General features: G+C 42.1%; 1 protein-coding gene across 1 annotated transcript in view; it reads right to left on the reverse strand.

Moving 5' to 3' along the window:
* dnah6 (dynein, axonemal, heavy chain 6) overlaps positions 1-22211 on the reverse strand; it is a 439386-nt gene that overhangs the window by 240370 nt on the left and 176805 nt on the right. Inside the window, exons 33-38 of the mRNA XM_051929949.1 lie at positions 19224-19331; positions 10493-11048; positions 7526-7648; positions 7021-7203; positions 2058-2201; positions 1591-1812 (exon numbers count right to left, since the gene is read on the reverse strand). Coding sequence (XP_051785909.1) covers positions 1591-1812; positions 2058-2201; positions 7021-7203; positions 7526-7648; positions 10493-11048; positions 19224-19331 — 1336 coding nt within the window. The remainder of the gene's footprint in view (positions 1-1590; positions 1813-2057; positions 2202-7020; positions 7204-7525; positions 7649-10492; positions 11049-19223; positions 19332-22211) is intronic.

Here is a 22211-nt window from a genome sequence, read left to right on the forward strand (position 1 = left end):
TGTCAGGCATAGATAGATAGATAGATAGATAGATAGATAGATAGATAGATAGATAGATAGATAGATAGATAGATAGATAGATAGATAGATAGATAGATAGATAGATAGATATGAAAGGCACTACATAATAGATAGATATGAATGGCACTATATGATAGATAGATAGATAGATAGATAGATAGATAGATAGATAGATAGATAGATAGATAGATAGATAGATAGATAGATACCACCCCAGGAGGAGGGGGGGCTGTCAATAACAGTCTTGTCTCCTTTTTCCCTTACAGCCATTAGACTCCACCCCTTAAGGCCTACAAAGCCAAACGAAGCCCCGCCCCTTCCAATCCACCCGGTATAAAAGCAGAATTCTCCCAGAATGCAACGTCTCATTTCGGTGTGCAGAGTGAGACCAAAGTTTGTCGCCATGTGATTCCTAAACAGAATCTTTACCATACAAAGAGCACACTCGAGCGAATCCTTTTCATTCATTCACTTTTTTTGTTCATGTTAAACAGGGTTTTGTGGTTGGCACCCCAAACATTTAGCTTTTGCCCTGCCTCTTCATTTGCCCCACTGCACTGCCTACTCCAGATCAGGGTCTTGCTGGGGTGTGTGCTGGCAGATGCCCAGTGTCCGACTCACTTATATTGGGCATCTGTGCAGCTGCCAGATGAGTAAAAGACAAAAATATACCAAATATACAAGTTGAAGCCACCGCTCTCAAGGTGCAACTGAAATGGTAAACTCATACCTAGTTGAAGTCACTCAGAACATTTCTATGTTTTAAGGCAGATGAGTTCTCAATATTGGCAACACTTATTCTAATGAGAAGTCAAGCAGAATGACCCCTTTTTATTGGCTAACTAAAATCTTTACAATATGCAAGCTTTCGAGGCATCTGATCTGCTCAAGTTCCAGAAAATGAACCCAAATTTCGTGGACAGTGCTTCATCCTACAACAAGGTAATGAGCCAAAAATACTGCTGAGGTGACACAGGAGTATTACAAAGCTGAAGAAGTGGCCTGAGTTGCCTCGAAAGCTTGCATATTGTAAAGTTTTTAGTTAGCCAATAAAAGAGGTCATTCTGCTTGACTTCTCACTACATTCATAATGGCTAACACGGTACAACATCCTAGTACTAAAGAAAAATTTTAAAATTGAATTCGGCACCAATCTGTTTGAGATAGAGTGCCCTCCATAATGTTTAGGACAAAGACACATTTTTCCTTAAGATACCCCTCTGCTCCACAGTTTAAAATTAGAAAACATTACGGAGGACACTGTATGTGAATGAAAGCTGAACTGTCACATAAAGAATACGTGTGCCACATCTAAACAAAACCGGTCCATGGGGGGCTGAGTTGTTTCATGTGGACAGACAGTCAGATATTGGGTTTCACAGTAAGTGATTCACACATTATATGCAAACCCACCTACAAAAAAAAATAATTTTCAAATCAACAACTTTGATTAAATTATCATAATTATTATAACCATTTTCATAAAGGCAAAAATATATGATCAGGCAGACTACATGGAGAACCACTGAGTGGTTTAAAGGAGCATTCAACAGGACTTCCATTCTTTACCTTTCCTACACCGGTGATGCCAGTGAAAAGCACAGAGTGCCTTACTGCCAGTAGTTTCTCCATTAGGTAGCCATACCGCACGGTGTCTGTTGTTGGAACAAGCATTTGGAAAAACGGAACTTCCTTGTCATACTTGAAAAGGGGAATGATTTTGTCCCAGGAATCTAGGCGTCTGTTTTCAAAGTCCATATAGACACTCCACAGATCTCCAGAAGCTGGTAACTGTAAGTAAAGACATAATATTATGATACAGTCGTTTCAGAAAGCATTCTGCCTGCTTCATGTTTTACATATTTTGCTGTGTTGACACCCTGTGGTAAAACCAATCAAATTCTTTTGTTTCCCCAAATCTCACAAATTATTACATTTAGTAAAAAAATTTAAAAAAATAAATAAAATATCTCATTGGTCCTTTACTCAGTGTTACAGTGCACACTTCAGTCAAATTTCTCATATGACAACCTCACCTTGGCATCAGAACAGTCTTCAAATTGCTGTCTCACAAAACTGTCAAAAGCGTCCCAGCAGTTCTCGGTCAGATTTCCACCAACGGACCACAAATAGCAGAACACAAAAGTCTGGCATAAAATGCTGTTTAGTTTGGCTCTATCCTAAAAAAAAAACATAAGGAAAAAATATATGAGTATGGTTAAAAATTAGCAAATATACACAGTAGTATATGAAACCATCAAGCAGAAATATATACGTATATTATATATATTTAATCAAAATAAACCAAGCTACTGTATTTCAACATAGGCATCTGTAATAGCCAAAATAATCCACCTTATTAAAAGCATAAGTGTCTGTGTATCTGTGCATCCATCCAGTTGTTATGTCTCTGTCTTTCCAACAGATGGTGCCTCACAAACATTAACACTGCTTTTACAAATCCCATACCAAAATTAATTTAACAGAGCCATATGCTGTTTATCTGTGTATCTATCCAGTTGCTGTGTCTCTGTTATTCTAATAGATGGTGCATCGCAATCATTTGTAGTAATAACATGCATCACATTTTTATTCCAACAGATGACACATCACAAACATTAAACACTATTTTTACAAGCTCCGTGCCAATGCCATGTAACAGAGACATATGCTGTTTATCTGTGTGTCCATCCAGTTGTTATGTCTCTGTCATTCGAACAGATGGCACCTCATACACATTAACACTGCTTTTACAAATTACAAAAGTAATTGTTATTTAAAAGGTACTTCCATAAATAAATAAATAATTATAAACTGGACCATATTAATGGAGGGTGCATGGGAGTTCGCCCAACCAGTCTACATGTGTTTTGTGGACTTGGAAAAGGCATTCGACCGTGTGCCTTGGGGAATCCTGTGGGGGGTGCTCCGGGAGTATGGGGTACCGGACCCCCTGATAAGGGCTTTTCGGTTCCTGTACGATCTGTACCAGAGCTTGGTCCGCATTGCCAGCAATAAATCAAACCCGTTTTCAGTGAGAGTTGGACTCCGCCAGGGCTGCCCTTTGTCACCGATTCTGTTCATAACTTTTATGGACAGAATTTCTAGGCGCAGCCAGGGTGTTGAGGGGGTCCGATTGGGTAACTGGTTTTTGCAGATGATGTTGTCCTGTTTGCTTCATCAGGCTGTGATCTTCAGCTCTCTCTGGATCGGTTCGCAGCTGAGTGTGAAGCGGCTGGGATGGGAATCAGCACATCCAAATCCGAGACCATGGTCCTCAGCCGGAAAAAGGTGGAGTGCCCACTCAGGGTTGGGAGCGAGATTCTGCCTCAAGTGGAGGAGTTCAAGTATCTCGGGGTCTTGTTCACGAGTGACGGAAGAATGGAGCGTGAGATCGACAGGCGGATCGGTGCGGCGTCCGCAGTGATGCGGGCTCTGCATCGGCCTGTCGTGGTGAAAAAGGAGCTGAGCCATAAGGCAAAGCTCTCAATTTACCAGTCGATCTATGTTCCTACCCTCACCTATGGTCATGAGCTATGGGTAGTGACCGAAAGAACGAGATCGTGAATACAAGCGGCTGAAATGAGTTTCCTCCGCAGGGTGTCTGGGCTCTCCCTTAAAGATAGGGTGAGAAGCTCAATCATCCGGGAGGGGCTCAGAGTAGAGCCGCTGCTCCTCCGCATCGAGAGGAGTCAGATGAGGTGGCTGGGGCATCTGATCAGGATCCCTCCTGGACGCCTCCCTGGTGAGATGTTCCGGGCATGTCCAACCGGGAGGAAGCCCCGGGGAAGACCCAGGACATTCTGGAGGGACTATGTCTCCCGGCTGGCCTGGGAACGCCTTGGGATGCTCCCGGAAGAGCTAGAAGAAGTGGCCAGAGATAGGGAAGTCTGGGCATCTCTGCTCAAGCTGCTGCCCCCGCGACCCAAACTCGGATAAGCGGAAGAGGATGGATGGATGGATGGATGGATGGATGGATGGATGGATGGATGGATGGATGGATGGATGGATAAACTGGACCATATATAATTGTCCCTACAGAGTATAGTTTTAACCTGAGGGACTAAAATATTTAACATTAGGGCTAAAATAATAAAGTTTAAAAAAGAATAATTTAACATTAGAGCTGCTAATTTGAGTGTTAATATTAGGCATTCACTTTAACATTAGCCCCACCCCAGTCACCTAGGGTTAAGCTAAAGGTCAGGGTAGGGGTAGACCACCCAAACATAAACACTAAGTGTAAATTAACATTAGAGCCTCTAATTTTAAGGTTAGGCAAAAATAAACAGACCCTTAACATTAGGGCTGAATCCACTAAGTTTAAGTTTAGAATGAGGGGCAAGGTAGAACATGCCAAAGTGACATAGAAAAATCTCTCTATTATATAAAAAATCTTTAATAGAGAGACGAGACATGACTTTCTCAGAGAGACACTTTCACATCCCGCGAGACGAGACTTTGTGCCAAGAGATTTACAACAACAACAACAACATTTATTTATATAGCACATTTTCATACAAAAAGTAGCTCAAAGTGCTTTACATGATGAAGAGAAGAAAAATAAAAGACAAAATAAGAAATTAAAATAAGACAACATTAATTAACATAGAAAGGAGTAAGGTCCGGGGGCCGGAAATAAAATACAAAGAGTAGATGACGAAGTAGAACCTCACAAAGAATTCAAAAATGTTGGCACGATACACATGCAGAGCAGGTTAGAGGGGAATGATGGAAGTACGAAAATTTGAAAGTCTCAATAAATGATAGTAAAGATTGCATTAGTGCAAGCAAATGGAAATTATTACTTGGTGAAATAACAGAACAGTGAAAAGAGATCGAATATATTGTTCGGATTTAAACTTTAAGTTGGAGACTTGTAGATCATCTAATTCGTGTTGCCAGTGAGAATTAAAAGATTCCAAAAACGTTGGTGCAGTATTTAGTCCTGTGAGACGGAGACTTTTAACATGAGATTCTTTCAAGTCACACCCTACTTACAACTGTTTTCAAACAAGACCACAGTCATCTAACCTCAGTCGTGTGAATGCTTTTGTCAGGCATTATACAGGTGTATTGCTGTTGGAATAAAGGAACCCCCGTAATGTTTCTTGACACACTTCTGCTTAATAATTTGATGGTTGAAAGTCCTCACTTTTGGTGTGAGTCAGAGAGTGGATATGCAGCATTGTTCATAATAGCACTCAGTTTTGCTATAATTCTTTCTTCCGCTACGACCTCCGAGGGGTCCACAGTGTGTCCCATCACTGATCCTGCCCTTTTAATTAGCCTATTGATTCAGTGGGCCTCACTTGAAGTGATGTTACAAGCCCAGCACACCACAACATAGAAAATCACACTGGCCAAAATCACACTGGCCATCACAGAGTTGTAGAAGATGTTGACTTCATAGTCCTTAAATGGAAGGAATTCACTAAGACTCTTCCTAGAGTCTGGCCAAAGTGAGGAATCAAGGGTGTTAAGTAAAAGAGATGACTAAGAACCCAATAGTCATTCTGGCAGAGCTCCAGAGAACCCGTGTGGAGATGGGAGAATGTTTTGCCTTGGCAGAGTTCTGTATTACTCTCCTTTCCCCTTTAATATTCCTTATTGTGTAGCCTTTCAATCCCACAGACTCACCACTGTTTATAACGTATTGTACTTTATAACTTCTCCCAACCTTCCCTTCTACATCTAAAGTACATCCTCAGGCAATTACAAAAAGTAAAAGACAAACAGGAGTTAAGTTATAACTTTAAATACTGTATTATTGGTAATCTATTATAAAAAAAAATCTTGGAAGGCGATGAGACGTGATTTTCTCGGAAAGACACTTATACGTCCCACGAGAAAGAGATTTTAAAGAAATAAAGGACAAAGAGTAGATGACAAAGTAGAATGTCGTAAAGAATTCAAAAACGTTGACACGATACACATGCAGAGCAGGTTAGAGAGAGATAATGGAAGTATGAAAATTCGAAAGTCTCAAAAAAATGACAGTAAAGAACAGAAAACGGAAATTATTACTCGATGAAATAACGGAACAGCGAAAAGAGATCAAATGCATTGTTCGGATTTAAACTTTAAGTCGGATACTTGTAGATCGTCTAATTCGTGTTGCCATCAGGGAAAAGTAGTGTTTCTTCCCAATGAAGAGGCCTGTCCACGAGAATTAAAAGATTGGTTGTTTGGTGAAAACGAAATCCCGCGAGAGAAAATTTCAAGCCCCGCGAGACAAGACTTTATGCAAAGAGATTTGGAAAAGTCCTGCTCACATCTAAAACATTTACAACCACGCACACACCATTCAATCATTTCTCATTTTTGTGAATGCTATTGTCAGACACAGTTCGTGTAGAGAGAAAGAAACGATATTCGCTCACCAGCAGTTATACGTTGCGTTGTCACTATGTAATTCCAAACATGGAATGAAAATTCAATGCAATATTGATGAAAAGATAAAAGCGAAAAGAGATCGAATATATGGACATGGGTGGTATGACAGAAGTATGTGGATATTGTTTGGCTTTAAACTTTAAGTCGGAGACATGTAGATCGGCTAATTCGTGTTGCCATCAGTAGTATTTCTTCCCAATGAAGAGGCCTATCCGTTTGTTGTTTGGTGAAAGTGAAATCCACATACGCATTCGGCAGAGACGTGAAGTTACTACTGCATAACACAGGCAGGGGGGTTGGCAAGCAAAGTAAGCAGAGGGCGAAGCCCCCTAGTATTTTTAATATTAGGTCCTTAATGAAAAGTCTTAAGATTAGGCATTGTTTATACAGACTTAATGTTAGAACCCAGTCACCTGTGGTTAAGTTTATTAAATTTAATCTAATCTATTACACCAATTTTTTGTCGCCATATTAGCAAGAAAGTTCTTCTAAGTAAACATGACTAGTTCAGCCCACGGACCACCAGGCACAAGCCCACAGACAAACAATAGTCTGTTGCTCCATTGACCACACTTTGAGTACCGCTGAGGCAGGAATACGCACCATGCTTAAATTGGGTCCTCCTTTGCCCAGCAGAAGAGATTCCAGTAAATAACAAAGGGTTGTCACTTTGCTGATATCCACTTGGTTAATAGCCTGTGTGCATTTTTTGGCAGCAAATCGCAGCCCATCTTCAACATATTGTTGAAAGAGATCCAAAATATATTTTTGGGTGTCTTCATTTAGCTGTAAAGAAATAAAACAAATAAACCAAACTGAATTGCAAGTTGCGTTCTTTCATCCTTTCCTAATCCGCTAGACTCTAGATGACCTGAATCTTGACATAAAGAGACATAAAAAGGTGAATGATTAGATAAAAGTATTTGGTTTTATATAACAACATTCAAAGGGGGCCTCCTGAAACATTTCTGTGTTGACCATGGGTGGTCAAACAGAAGAAAAGGACAGACATTCTTCTTATAAATCTGAGAACTAACCACCAGAAGGACCACATTCCATCCCAAACTGGTACAACTGACTAGAAAATGACAAAAAATAAATAAATTACTTTATCCGAAAGTTGAGCCATCCAGGTCTGTACGTATGGCATCCACTTCAGTTCTTCAGAGTCGATATAAACCATTCCACATCGGCTAACAGTTGCAGGAGATGCCACCTTTAGATCTTGAACCTAAAAGTGATGAACTGGTTATTATAGACAGTTTTAATTTTTTTTTAGGCACGAAACTGGACAGTTTGACATCTGTGGCAGAGTGACGGGCGCTGAGCAGACTCCTGTCAATCATGGGGAATCCACTGCATCCACTGAACAGGATCATCTCCAGACAGAGGAGCAGCTTCAGTGACAGACTGCTGTCACCGTCCTGCTCCACTGACAGACTGAGGAGATCGTTTCTCCACCACACTATGAGACTCTTCAGTTCCACCCGGGGGGGGGGGGGGGTAAACATTAACATTATACAAAGTTATTGTCTGTCTGTATACCTGCATTGCTATCACTCTTTAATTTAATATTGTTATTATCAGTATGCTGCTGCTGGAGTATGTGAATTTCCCCTTGGGATTAATAAAGTATCTATCTATCTATCTATCTAATATCAATTTTATAAACATTACAGTCCATGAAAGGAGATTTGCTGGATTGACTTCTCTGACTGCTGTGTGTGCTCACCTGAAGACATCAGCTGATCTCTCTGTCTGTGTCAGCCTCAACTTCTCTGTGTAGCATCACCACTACACTCCACCCGTCCGCAGTGCAAATCCCACCCTCACTTCCAATTGAATTTCTGTGGACCTACACCCCAAAGCATCTGCGCTGTGATAAACTACCAATGATGGACTAGAAACCACGTTCTTTTGGTTTGCGGTGTCAGCTAAATAGAGACCTCCACTCATCAGCCATGGAGAGCCCATCTATGGACACTGTGAGTGGTGTGCTTTCCTAGTGACGTCAGCTGATCTCTCTCTCTGTCTCTCTCTGATAGCACCCACCTTCTCTGTGCAGCATCACCACTACACTCCACTCGTCCACAGTGTAAACTTCCAACCTTGTCATCAATTGAATTGCTGTGGACTCACACCATGAAGCATATCAGTTTGAAGATCTGCTCTGTGATGAACTACCAATGATGGACTAGAAACCGTGTTCTTTGGGTTTGCGGTGTCAGCGAAATAGAGACCTCCACTCATCAGCCATGGAGAGCCCATCTATGGACATTGTGAGTGGTGTGCTTTCCTAGTCACATAAGCTGATCTCTCTCTCTCTCTCTCTCTCTCTTTCTATCTGTGGCAGCCCCCACCTTCTCTGCGCAGTGTCGCCACTACACTCCACCCGTCCACTGTGTAAACTCCCACCATTATCATCAATTGAATTGCTGTGGACTCACACCACGTTGCATCTCAGTTTGAAGATTTGCACTGTGATGAACTATCAATGATGGGCTAGAAACCACCTTCTTTGGGTTTGTGGTGTCAGCTAAATAGAGACCTCCACTCATCAGCCATGGAGAGCCTGTCTTTGAGCACTGTGAGAGATGTGCTTTCCTAGTGACGTCAGCTGATCACTCTCTCTCTCTCTCTCTTTGGCAGCACCTACCTTCTCTGCACAGTGTCGTCACTACACTCCATCCTTCCACAGTGTAAACTCCCATCCTTATCATCAATTGAATTGCTGTGGACTCACACCATGAAGCATCTCGGTTTGAAGATTTGCACTATGATGAACAGCGAGTGGTGGGCAGCAAAATCACGTTCTCTGGCTTTGCGATGCGAGCTAAATAGTAACCTCCACTTGTCAACCTTGCAAAGCCTGTCTTTGGACACTCTGAGAGTGACGCTTCCTTGGTGACTTCAGCCAATCTCTTTGTGTCAGCCTCCCTATCTTCTCTTATCTATGCAGTGTCACCACTACATTCGTTTGTTTCCGAGTTTTTAGCTCTGGACCACATTACCTTTTTATAATCGGGGTTCTACTGTATGTACGTTCCTAGCAGTATTTCTTGAATTATTAAATGTAGTGAAATACCATCCCTGCATTTATATTCATGACTAATGACATGTGAGTGGCCTTATGGTAACAGGAAACCTAAAAACCTTGGGGATCAACTCCAGACTGTAAGGCTCCTGCTTTCTAAATATCTAGATGAGGGCTGATCTATCAATTTTTTTATTTTATTTTATCTGATATACTTAATTGGTCCCCGAAGGGAAATTGTCTTTTCACATGACCTTTGATGGTCAGGGTGCAGGGTCAGCAAAAGTATAGTGCCCCTGAGCAATTTTTACTTTTGGATCATAAGCTCCTTGAGGAATTCTCCTTGTATCTAAAGGAGGTTGTTTTCCCTCTCCTTCATTCTTGTGGTTTCTATACCACAGATAGCAGATTCCAATATACACAAGACAAACTAATCGTGTTCTCTCAATTAAATGTAATAGATGACATGGGTTGGCTGGCATTTTGGCCGGGATGAATGGTTCCCTACCTGGCTGGGAGGCCTTATTAATGGAACGATTTGGGTGGATGAGCATCCAGGCCAGGATACGTACCACTAACCAACCCGGCCATTATAATGGATATATGGAGGGAGACTGCTTCCCAGGGTCACGTGCTCCCCCAGTACATTGGGCGGCGACATCTCTCTGGCATGCTTCCCATTTGGACACCCGCAGGGCTTCATGGGAGTTGTAGTTTAATGGTTCCACTAGAGGAAGCTGTTGGAGACAGGTTCTGTTATCATGGGAAGGTCCCACCTGACCTGGAAGTGCTTCCTGGATACAATGAAGTACTATTGGGTCTGATATAAAGGAAGCTGCTATACTTCGTCCAGGTCAGTTGGAGTCGGGTGGAAAAGGACAAAGGGAAGTGTGGGAGAAAAGGGAAGAAGAGAGTTGGGCTTGTGTTGTGGTTATTATTATGTTAAGGTGATTTATTATAATAAACCTTTTATTTGAACCTGGGGTGATGCCATGCCCTCTACTAGTTACAACATCTTTCGGCCTGTTCATACATTCTTACCTCAAACACCATGTGGATGGACGGTGTTAATTTGATTCTTTCACTGTTGGCAAGACAAAGCATTTTGTTATCATCCAGCACTGTATTCATGTTCTCAATCCAGAGGGCATCCACAGGGCCGTCACAAACAATCCATTTATGGTCGTCCGACGTATCATTGACTGCTGCACGGACACTAAGTCCCATCAGCCCATCTCTCCATTCCATCGTCAAATTGTTGACCTCACCGTACAGCTCTCCCATAGTAATTGACTTGGGGTTTAATATGTAGGTCTTCACCGGTAGGTAATATGGGTTTTCTTCACCAGCTTCATGTAAAGCACCTAAAGTGTCTCCGAGGATATTCAAAACGGTTGTTTTTCCACCTCCAGTTGGACCAACCAGCATGACTCCATGGCGGACAATCATCGTCTCGAAGAGTTGAATTACTTTATGGATCATTGTTGAGACAGGCTGCAAACCCTGCTTAATCATGATATCCACAATGGTTGACTGGAAAACACCATAATCGTGATCTGGAATAGTGACTCCTGGAAACAAGTCTGAAAGAATTCCACTGAAAGTAGAAGAGAAAGAAAATAAAGTTAATGTTTTATCAGGAACGTATTCCTTCAAATGCATATAAATAAATATGCAACCGTACTGAGATAACATCTGTAGTGATCCAGGGAGTCCTGAAAACACAGGCACCAAAAACACTTTCTAATATTGCCCACTAGAGGGGGGAAAAACACCGTCAAACACCTGACTAGATACCCAAGACAAATCTTTATCAAAATAAAGGGTTTATTTCAGCATAAAAGCCGTGTAAACCCCAAAGCTCCAAGGAAAACAAAGGAATTGTCTGAAAGGCAAGGGAATACACCGCAAACAAAGACTCAAATGCTGAATCCAGCAGCATGGTCAAAAACAGAGCAGAGGATCAAAACACTGTCCCAAGATGAAATCCAGAGGAGAGGTCAAAAACACAGCAAGGGTTCAAAATCCAGAAAATCACAAAACAATAGCAAAAGCAAAGAAACACAAAACACTCCACACCCAAGCACATTTAATGAACCGCCAAGAACAATACGGTGATTAGCTGGTGGCCCCACCCCTTAGGTAGTCACCCTCAAAACCCAAGGGTCATTACCTAGGCCACGCCCTTTTCCCAAAAAACACACAGGAAAAGGTAGGCCTACATCATAAACAAAAGAAATGTTAATTCAAATAAATAATACAAAATTAAATAATGCAGACATAAAACACAACTGCGAACACCAGCCAGGGGGAAAATGCAGGCTGAAACATGACAGCATCTAGTCCAGGTGTCCTCAAGTTTGATCCTATAGTGTGTCAAGAAACACTATGGGGCCTCCTTTATTCCAACAGCAATACAACTGTATAATGCCTAATGAAGAGTCATAACATCCTTCACATCTTCTACAACTGTGTGATGGGCCAGTGTGGTGTGACATCACTTCAAGTGAGGCCCACCAAATTAACAAGCGATTGAAAAGGACAGGCTCAGTGATGGGACTCACTCTGAACTCCTTGGAGGTCGTAGTGGAGGAGAGAATGAATGAAAATGAAACTGAGTGCCATTATGAATCACTAGGGGGCTTCGCCCCCTGCTCACTTCGCTCGCCAACCCCTGGTGTTGGGAATGACAAAGAGCGTGATGTATGAATGAGATATAGAATAGTGTGACGGTGTAGATGATGCAAATAGAAAGCAAACAATAAAGTGTGTGGCACAGTGTAAAGGTTTATTTGAAAATTTCTTTGTACACGCCGTTTAAGTGTAAAAGGTAATTCCAGCTCAGAACTTGTAAGGTCATTTAAGATGGTTATTGTTGTGATCAGAGTCAAGTTTGTCAGAGCTTAGAAAGAGTTGTGTCTCTCCAGGAAGTAATGGAATGACTTGGGTATTAATGTTTTCCATATTAATATTTTTTGGACATAATATAGTGCGTTGTGTTAAAAGCGGCATTTGGTCTAACGAGATTGCTGTTCCAAATGTCTCTGTAACTAAGTTGTCGCAGATAAAGGCTTGAGGAATTGTAATAATATGTGCCTGAAGTCCAGCTGTATTGGTGAGTGTACCATCTCTCAGTTGTAATAAGCAATTGTTATGATCTGGTTCTGGACATCGTATCTTTTTTACTAACTGTATCTTTTGAAAGCAATGCCAATTGTCTGCGTATTTTAAGGTGCACTGAACAATAGCTGAGTGCATGGCATGTGGAAGAATAGCTAATCACTGTCTAAAATCTCCTCCTCATAAAAGTACCTTTCCTTCAAATCGAATATTATTATTCATAAACGTTTGTAGAAGTTTATGAATGGTGTTGAGTAAGTGACTTCATGCCATTGTACATTCATCAATAATTAACATTTTTTCAAGACGGATGTCACGTGCAGTGCCACCGTTAATGTTCATAGTGTATACCGATTTGTAGGATCTAATGCAGTTGATAAAGATTTCACTTTCAGGTACATCGTCAGTTATAAGCCTCTGTAGATATTCAGTATATGAATGTAAAGAAGGCAGTCTAATTTGACCCTTTTGACAACAACGTGTAAATGTATTACTTGTATTGCCAGTTGTTTCTTCAGGGAAGTGAACTGAATGACAATGATTGCAAATGACATTCATTAATCCGAATGAATTTTCCTGGTGTATGTTTTTCTTGTGCCGTTTGAGAGGCGCGTTGTTGCATGTGTAGTATTTGGGACGTGTTCTTTTGGAGCTGTAATCGATTTGCCTGTGCTGTGTGAGAAGCCCGTTGTAGCCTTCGCTGCCATTAACGTATGTCTGAGACGGGAGGTGTTTCGTTTTGAATCCGTGCCTGTTGCGATGCAGCACTTTGATTGATAGATTGCGTCTTGTGGATCTAGGATGTAGATTTGTGCATATTTGCGTTGTTGATTTGTTTCAGGGTGCACTGTTCCAATGCGATGCAGTATTTGTGCACATATGGGAAAGCAGTATGGGCCATTGCCTTTTGGTGGCCTGATATTTACTCCGGTATATGCAAAAGCAAATGAACTATTGTAGGATCTAATGCAGTTCATAAAGTTTTTACTTTTAGGTACGTCGTTAGTTAGAAGCTTTAGTTGAGCTTTGTGTTTTTGGAGTCGAGACATTTTTTCTTTTAGAAATATGGATAAGTAATAAGGAGTATTGCACTCACTGTTAATATGGAGCCTTTTCTGCGGTTGAACGGTTAATAGTGCCTTATTGTAATGAGATCCACCTATGCTGCATAGCCGTCTATTTTGTTGTTTCTTTCGTTTTCGTGTGTTTGTTCCTGTTATCCTTTCCTTTTCGTTTTGTACCCGTGACCGTGTATTCAAGACTTGTTTCTTTCTCAGCATGCGAAATATGGATAAGTAATAAGGAGGATCGCAGTCACTGTTAAGATGTTTCCTTTTCTGCAGTTGAACGGTTAATAGTGCTTTATTGTAAGGAGATCCACCAATGCTGACACCTATGCTGTCTAGTGTGAAGGTGTTGATGTTCACTTTAGAATATGTGGCTTTGGGTGTCACTTCTTATGGATGTGTGTGTGTGGGGTCGGTTGAGGATTGTTGTCGCGCGAGCGTCTTCTTTCTTTTTGTGTTCCTGTGTCTTGTTGAATCCCCCTCTTGGTGTGTGTCCCGTCCCTTGCTTGAAGGGTCTGTGGGGTGGTTTTGTGTTCTTTTTTTTGTGTTCCATGGGCTTGTTGAATCCCCCTCTTGGTGTGTGTCCCGTCCGGTGCCTGTAGGGGGGGGGTGCCTTGCTGTTGTGCGCGAGCCTCTTTTTTTTTTTTTTTTTTTTTTTGGGTCTAGTTTCGTGTGCAATGTGTTTCGTGCTTTGCTTGCATTTGAATACTTTTTTTATGTGCCGTTTCCTTTTTTCGGTGCTCTTTGCGCCTCATTTCTCAATTTTTCCTGTGCTCACTCCTTTTTTCTGTGGTCTTGTCCGCCTCTCGCGGCCCCTCATCCGCCTCTCTCGCCCTCTTCTATCCGCCTTTCTCGGCTCCTCAGCCGACCCTCGCGGACTCTTTTTGCGCCTGCGCAGTACGTCTTTTTGCAGCTACGGCCCATTGCCGGATGTGCCTGCGTCCATCATCCGGTTTAGCATTCTCGGTTAGTAATATGGATTATACAACGCTGCACATCCTCTCTGTGACACACCAACACTGAGGACTTTCAGCCAATGAATCATTCAGCAGAAGTGGGTCCGAAAAAGCTAATGGGGCTTCGTTCTACCAACAACAACATGTCAAATACCTCCCTGGGGACAAACAAAGTTGTAACTAATAACTGTGCTTGGAACCATTAATACATTAATACCTTTCCCAGTTTCTCGCATTTCAACAATTCTCTTGGTAGCTCAATCAGAGTGACCATAGGGTTCTTTGTGATCCTCTCTTACCAAGGCCCTTCTCCCGTGATTCCGGCCTGTTAGTCAGCTCTAGAAAAATTCTTGGCTGTTCCAAACATCTTCCATTTAAGAATTATGAAGGCCACTGTGCTCATGGGACTGCGGTGGGTTGGCGCCCTGCCCGGGATTGGTTCCCTGCCTTGCATCCTGTGTTGGCTGGGATTGGCTCCAGCAGACCCCCGCGACCCTGTGTTCGGATTCAGCAGGTTTGAAAATGGATGGATGGATGTGCTCATGGGAAACTTCAATGCTGCAGGAATTGTTTTGTAGCTTTCCCCAGATCTGCGCCTCGACACAGTTGTGTCTCGAAGCTTTGAAGACATTTTTTTTTGGACCTCTTGGCTCAGTTTTTGCTCAGTTGGGGGGCTTCTATAGTCAGGTGTGCGTCTTTCCTAATCAGTCCAGTCAGTAGAATGGACTTCAAACAGGGTATAGGAACATCTCAAAGATGATCAATAGAATGGGATGCAGCTGAGCCAAACTTCAAGTGTCATACCAAAGGGTCTGAAAAGTTGTATCGATGGGATATTTCCATTTTTTTATTGTTAATACATTTGCAAGAGTTTCTAAAATCCTGCCTTCGCTTTGTTATTCTGCGGTATCAAATAAGGCAATGATCTTAACACAAGGTAGTAACATCACAAAATGTGAAAAAGGTAGAGGGGGTCTGAATACTTTCTGAAGGCCCAGTATCTAAAAATATCAAGAAAATGGCTTTCCAGCAGTTGTACATTTTAATTCCTTATGACAAATTAACTACACTTGATTTACTGTCTGAATCATCTTAAATGGACCTTTCACATCCTTTTAAAATAAACTTCCTTTTCCTCAGGTTTACTACTCAGCATGTAGTAAATACCAGGACCTTGAAGTTGTTTATGTCTGGCTATCTGTTGCTCTTTTTTTCTATTTATATTGCATCCCCTCACCCCTGCATATCTTCAGAACTGGCCAAGAGGAGACATTTCCTGTTTTGTCGTGTTCTGTCCTTTTCATCTGATTGTTAAGAGTGATGACCACTATGTTGCTTCATATATTCATCCATCCATCCATCCATGGTACAGAGGAGAAATTTCCTGTTTTCTTTCATTCAGTCCTTTTCACCCGATGGTTAAGAATGATGATCACCATGTTGCTTCATCTATCCATCCATCCATCCATCCATCAATCCATCCTTGGCCAAGAGGTCCTTGTCGTCTTTATTGATAAGAGTGATGATCATTATGTTACTTCATCCATCCATCCATCCATCCTTGGCCTAGAGGAGAAATTTCCTGTTTCATTGTGTTCTGTCATTTACATTTGATTGTTAAGAGTGATAATCACCATGTTGCTTCATCCATCCATCCATCCATGGTGCAGAGGAGAAATTTCCTGTTTTCTTTCATTCAGTGCTTTTCACCTGACGGTTAAGAATGATGATCTCCATGTTGCTTCATCTATCCATCCATCCTTGGCCAAGAGGAGAAATTTCCTGTTATGTTGAATTCAGTCCTTGTCATCTTGATTGATGAGAGTGATGATCATTATGTTACTCCAGCATCCATCCATCCCTCCATCCATCCATTCTTGGCCAAGAGGAGAAATTTCCTGTTTTGTTGAGTTCAGTCCTTGTCATCTTAATTGATAAGAGTGATGATCATTATGTTACTTCATCCATCCATCCATCCATCCATCCTTGGCCTAGAGGAGAAATTTCCTGTTTCATTGTGTTCTGTCATTTACATTTGATTGTTAAGAGTGATGATCACCATGTTGCTTCATCCATCCATCCATCCATGGTGCGGAGGAGAAATTTCCTGTTTTCTTTCATTCAGTGCTTTTCACCTGATGGTTAAGAATGATGATCACTATGTTGCTTCATCTATCCACTCATCCATCCATCCTTGGCCAAGAGGAGAAATTTCCTGCATTGTTGAGTTCAGTTCTTGTTGTCTTGATAGATAAGAGTGATGATCACAATGTTGCTTCATCCATCCATCCTCAGCCTCGAGAAGAAATTTCCTGTTTCATCAAATTTGGTCCTTTTCACTAGATTGATGAGTGATGATCACTATGTTGCTTCATCTAACCATCCATCCATCCATCCATGGTGCAGAGGAGAAATTTCCTGTTTTCTTTCATTCAGTACTTTTCTCCTGATTAATAAGAATGATTATCACCATGTTGCTTCATCTATCCATCCGTCCTTGGCCAAGAGGAGAAATTTCCTGTTATGTTGAGTTCAGTCCTTGCCATCTTGATTGATGAGAGTGATGATCATTATGTTACTCCACCATCCATCCGTCCATCCATCCATCCATCCATCCATCCATCCATCCATCCATCCATCCATCCTTGGCCAAGAGGAGAAATTTCCTGTTTTGTTGAGTTCAGTCCTTGTTGTCTTGATAGATAAGAGTGATGATCACTATGTTGCTTCATCCATCCATCCATCCATCCATCCATCCATCCATCCATCCATCCTCAGCCTAGAGGAGAAATGTCCTGTTTCATCGTGTTCTGTCCTTTTCATCCGATTCTTAAGAATGATGCTCACCATGTTGCTTCATCCATCCATGCATCCATCTAAAGACCCATCCATCCAAAAATCAATCCATCCATCCATCTATTGACCAAATCCAGTTAGTTAAATGATGGCACTACAAAGAGCCCAAGCCTTTACTGGCAGAACGAGGTACACAGTATCAGTCAAACCTGAATAGGCCATCAGTGTGGCGCAGGGCATATTTCGCTCTGTACACACCCATTGTCACTCCTCAAACTGAGTTCATTTCCAGTCAGTTTAACTATTGATAGCAATTATGAACACTAAAAAGGGAAAGAGAAAATGAGGACTAGGGACTCAGGTGACTGATGCCCCTCCAGTTTTTCCAAGAGTAATCGGTCGTCAAGATGTAAGCACAGCCAGTCTGCAGATGTTGATGATGTAAACTTCTATGACTGTGTGATGTGAGGGGAAAATGGAAAAGCCACAGAGATATGAAAAGAACATAAAACAGGGACTCCAGCCACATAAAGCTATGAGGCAGTAGAAGAAGCCACTAAGCACACAATGCCTTCCCATGTTTTTCTGTAAATTCATTCCTATTAATTTCATGTGTTTATCTGCTAAAACTGTAAGTTGTGGGCATGCGCATGCTGTGTAGATGCCAAATGGGCTGGATGGGTATCCCGGCCAGAAGAGGGGATGGTTCCTTAGCAGGACAGGAGGCTCCTAACAGGCAGATAGGCTTCCCTGCCGGGGAGGAGAAGGGGATCAGACTCAAAAGGAAGGACCAAAAGGGATGGACGGACAGCCCACTGGAAAGGAAAGATGTCGATGGGGGCTTTTTATTCCTTCACCACGCCAGATGACAGCTGCCCCAGGTATCAGAGCCCAGTAGGTGCCACAAGAGGGTGCTGCAGGGAGACAAGCTCCATGCTATAATGGACTTTCATATGACTCGGAAGTGCTTCAATCGGGCAGTTGCCCTGGCACCGGAAGTAATAAAAGGGACTGCACTCTCTTACCCAGAGGAATCGGAGCTGGGAGGATGTGCAGCAACACTCAACTGGAGGAGGGCAGTGCAATGGTGAGATTGATGTAATAAGCTTTGCACACCTGGATTTGGGGATTTTTCTACCATACTTCTTTCTCTACAGAGCCTCTCCAGCTCTGTCAGGTTGGATGTAGACCATCTGTGGATAGCTATTTCCGGGTCTCTCTAGACATGTTCGATCAGGCTGGGACATTCAAGGACGTTCCCAGAGTTGTTCCTAAGCCACTCCTTTACTTTGTACTGTTGGAAGATGAACCTTCACCTAATCTGAGGTCCAGACGGCTCTGAAGCAGGTTTTCATGAATGATATTTCTGCACTTTGCTCATTTCAGTTTTCCTTCAACCCTGTCTTGTCTTTCAGTCTAAAAGATGACCCCACAGAATGATACTGCCATCAGCGTGTTTCACCATTGGAATGGTGATGAGTGATGCCAGATTTCCTCCAAGCGTGACACTTAGAACTGAGGCCAAAGAGTTCAACTTTGGTTTCATCAGACCAGAAAATGAATGAATTTAAATGATTTAAGTATAGCATCATAACAAAATGTATAAATAGTGACAGAGTCTGATTAGGCATGACTTTAAAAGTGGAGAACAGCAGTCTCAGTGAACTAATCATCTGACTCTGGTGATACCCAAGTCTCGATCATTCAGGATGTCATGCTGTAAATCTAGTTGTGTTCATTTTGTTTGATTAAATCTTTTAAACTCAATAAAAGTAAAAACAGCTTATACACATTTAAACACAAAAACATTTGGAATTATTTAAAGTTAATTACCTAAAAAGCAACGCATCATCTGTAAGAAACTTCGGCAGGTTGGAATCGCGCAGTGCCCGAATCAGAACTACATCTTCACTCAGGTGAGGGTTTTCTCTCTTCAGGGATCTAGGAAAAGCATTACAACAACCGCAACATTTATTTCTACAGCACATTTTCATACAAATGATATAGCTCAAAGTGCTTTACATAATGAAGAAAGAGAAAAAAGACAAAATAAATAAGAATTAAAATAAGGGAACACTAATTATCATAGAATAAAAGTAAGGTCCAATGGTCAGGGAGGACAGAAAAAAGAAACAAAAAAAAAAACAAAATCTGTAGGGGCTCCAAGGCCACGAGACCACCCAGCCCCTTCTAGGCATTCTACCTAACATCAGTGACCTCAGTCAGTCCTCATGGTATTCAGAGTTCACATGGAAGAACTTGATGATGACGGTCATGTGGACTTCTGGCCTTTAATCCATCAATGTACATTAAAGGTTGTGACAGATAGGGGGCGCTATCGCTCCCTTGAACCCTCAGATCAGATGCCAGACACCAGATAAAAGTCCAAATAAATTTATTATAATAATAACTGTGCACAAAGCACCTCCACTCCACTATAGATAGATAGATAGATAGATAGATAGATAGATAGATAGATAGATAGATAGATAGATAGATAGATAGATAGATAGATAGATAGATAGATAGATAGATAGATAGATAGATAGATAGATAGATAGATAGATACTTTATTAATCCCAAGGGGAAATTCACAATATATACACCAATACACAATCAATAATCAATCCTCCACTCCCAGACGCGTTGCCACCCTTCCTCCCGACTCAGCTCGCCTGTCTGGGATTTCCCAGAGTCCTTTATAGTCCTTGACCCGGAAGTGCTTCTGAACCCTCAGTCCATGTGACTTCCCAGCACTTCTGGGTCAGATGAAAACTCCTCTTCTTCATCCCGGAAGTACGTCATTCCCTCTGTCGCTGTAACTAAGATGTACTTCCGGGTTATAGGGAACATACAAGTCCTTATGCGTCCCTGTAGCGTCCTCTGGCGGCCCCCATGGTAACCAGCAGGGCTGTGAAGGAAAACTCCAATGTCCATAATTCCCTGCTGGCATTTGGGGAACCTCCATGCTGTAGGGAGGGCTCCATCTGGCGGCCTGGGGGTATGAATGGCCGGCCATATCCCACAAGGTATTATTAGTCAAGATTATTTAGTCTACAAAATAATGGAGGCTCTGATTGGGGCTCTCGAGAGTCTGAGTGTCTGAGCTTGCGAAGGTCCTGATAAAAACCAACATCCAGGACTATAATGACCTCTTAGGCACGGCCATCATCAGTGTGTCTGTCTGTAGAGAGAGTGTCAACCTCGTCATTGAGAGGTTTACTTACCTCGGTAGTGACATTCATGTCTCTCGTGACTCTTCCTATGAAGTCAGTAGATGGATTGGGAGAGCAGGGGGGATCATGAGGTCACTGTAAAGGGGTGTGTGGCGCTCACGATATTTATGTAAAAGGATGAAAGTCCAAGTCTTAGAGTTCCAGTGCTCCCTATTTTATTACATGGCTGTGAGACATGAACAAAATCCTTGGGTACCGCTGGTTTGACTTTGATTGGTTCCTCATTCAGTCTCTCAAGAGCCCCGCTCAGAGCCTCCATTGACTCTGTGAAGATCACAGCATCGTCAGCAAAATCAAGGTCAGTGAATCTCTCTTTCCCAACAGATGCCCCATAGCTGCTGGACCTCACGACCCTGCCCAACACTTCATGCAAGCATTAAATAGAATATGAGCAAAAACACACCCCTGACGAACCCCAGAATCAACTAGGACAAATGTTGAGGTTCTGCCTCCTCTCTGCACAGCACTCACAGTACCAGTGTACAGACCGGCCATGACATCCAGCAACTTTGACTCAGTTGATCAAGCTGCCCCTGCCCTACCACAAGGCCGTATTGAATCCCTCAAAGGCCAATGGGTGTGTGAAGATGCAAGTCCCTACACAAATAGTGTAGTGGTATATTTTCCCACATCAGCTTTTCACAGGACAGTATAAAGTAATTAACTGTGCCCTGCTAGTCCTCAGCATTATAAATAAAGATTAGAGAAATGGCACGTACCTGCATCCTTTCAGGTGCACATAAAAGGGTGAGGGCAACAGGATGACACGTATTGGGAGAATTGTGGATGGTGTTGGGGGGCAACTCTCCTCAAAGGGCACCTCGGGGAGTTGTGTCGGCCACCGCTTGTTCATGTCTTGCTTGCTGTCACGGGTTTGGAAGTGGCAAGATGGAAAAGTGCAGTATGAACTTTTTTATGAACTGCACCAACGACATGAACTGCAATATTTTTTTGTCTGCCTTTGTTGCCAGCTCGGGAGGTGCATTTGATCAGGCATAGGAGGCAATGCGTAGGAGTCGGGGGGAGTATGTGAGCGTAAGCATGATCCAGCGGCATCTGCTGAACAGGTAAACACGTGCAGGTAAACTCACTGGTTTAAAGGGGCACAGAACGAGTGACAGGGGAACGGGTGACCAGTTCCCTTCTCAGGTGATTGCGGGAGAAACTTATAAAAGCCAGGCAGGAATTAGATATAGCAGGAAAAGTGCTATATTATAGATAGATAGATAGATAGATAGATAGATAGATAGATAGATAGATAGATAGATAGATAGATAGATAGATAGATAGATAGATAGATAGATAGATAGATAGATAGATAGATAGATAGATAGATAGATAGATAGATAGATAGATAGATAGATAGAATTCTTTATTGTCATTATGCATAAATGTAGATGTGGAAGAAAAAGAAACAAGTTCATCATAGGACGTCCAGGGTTGCATATGCAGATGAGCTGGTTTTGGATGTGGCAGATGAACTGGAATTCTGTTATGACCAAAAGCTCTGCTACTCTCTGAGCTTTAGAAAGAAGAGATAGCAAAACGGAAACCAGAAGCAGAGTTAAAAGAGAGCAAGTTTATT

Source organism: Erpetoichthys calabaricus, chromosome 7 (assembly GCF_900747795.2).
Source record: "Erpetoichthys calabaricus chromosome 7, fErpCal1.3, whole genome shotgun sequence".
Lineage (NCBI taxonomy): Eukaryota > Metazoa > Chordata > Cladistia > Polypteriformes > Polypteridae > Erpetoichthys > Erpetoichthys calabaricus.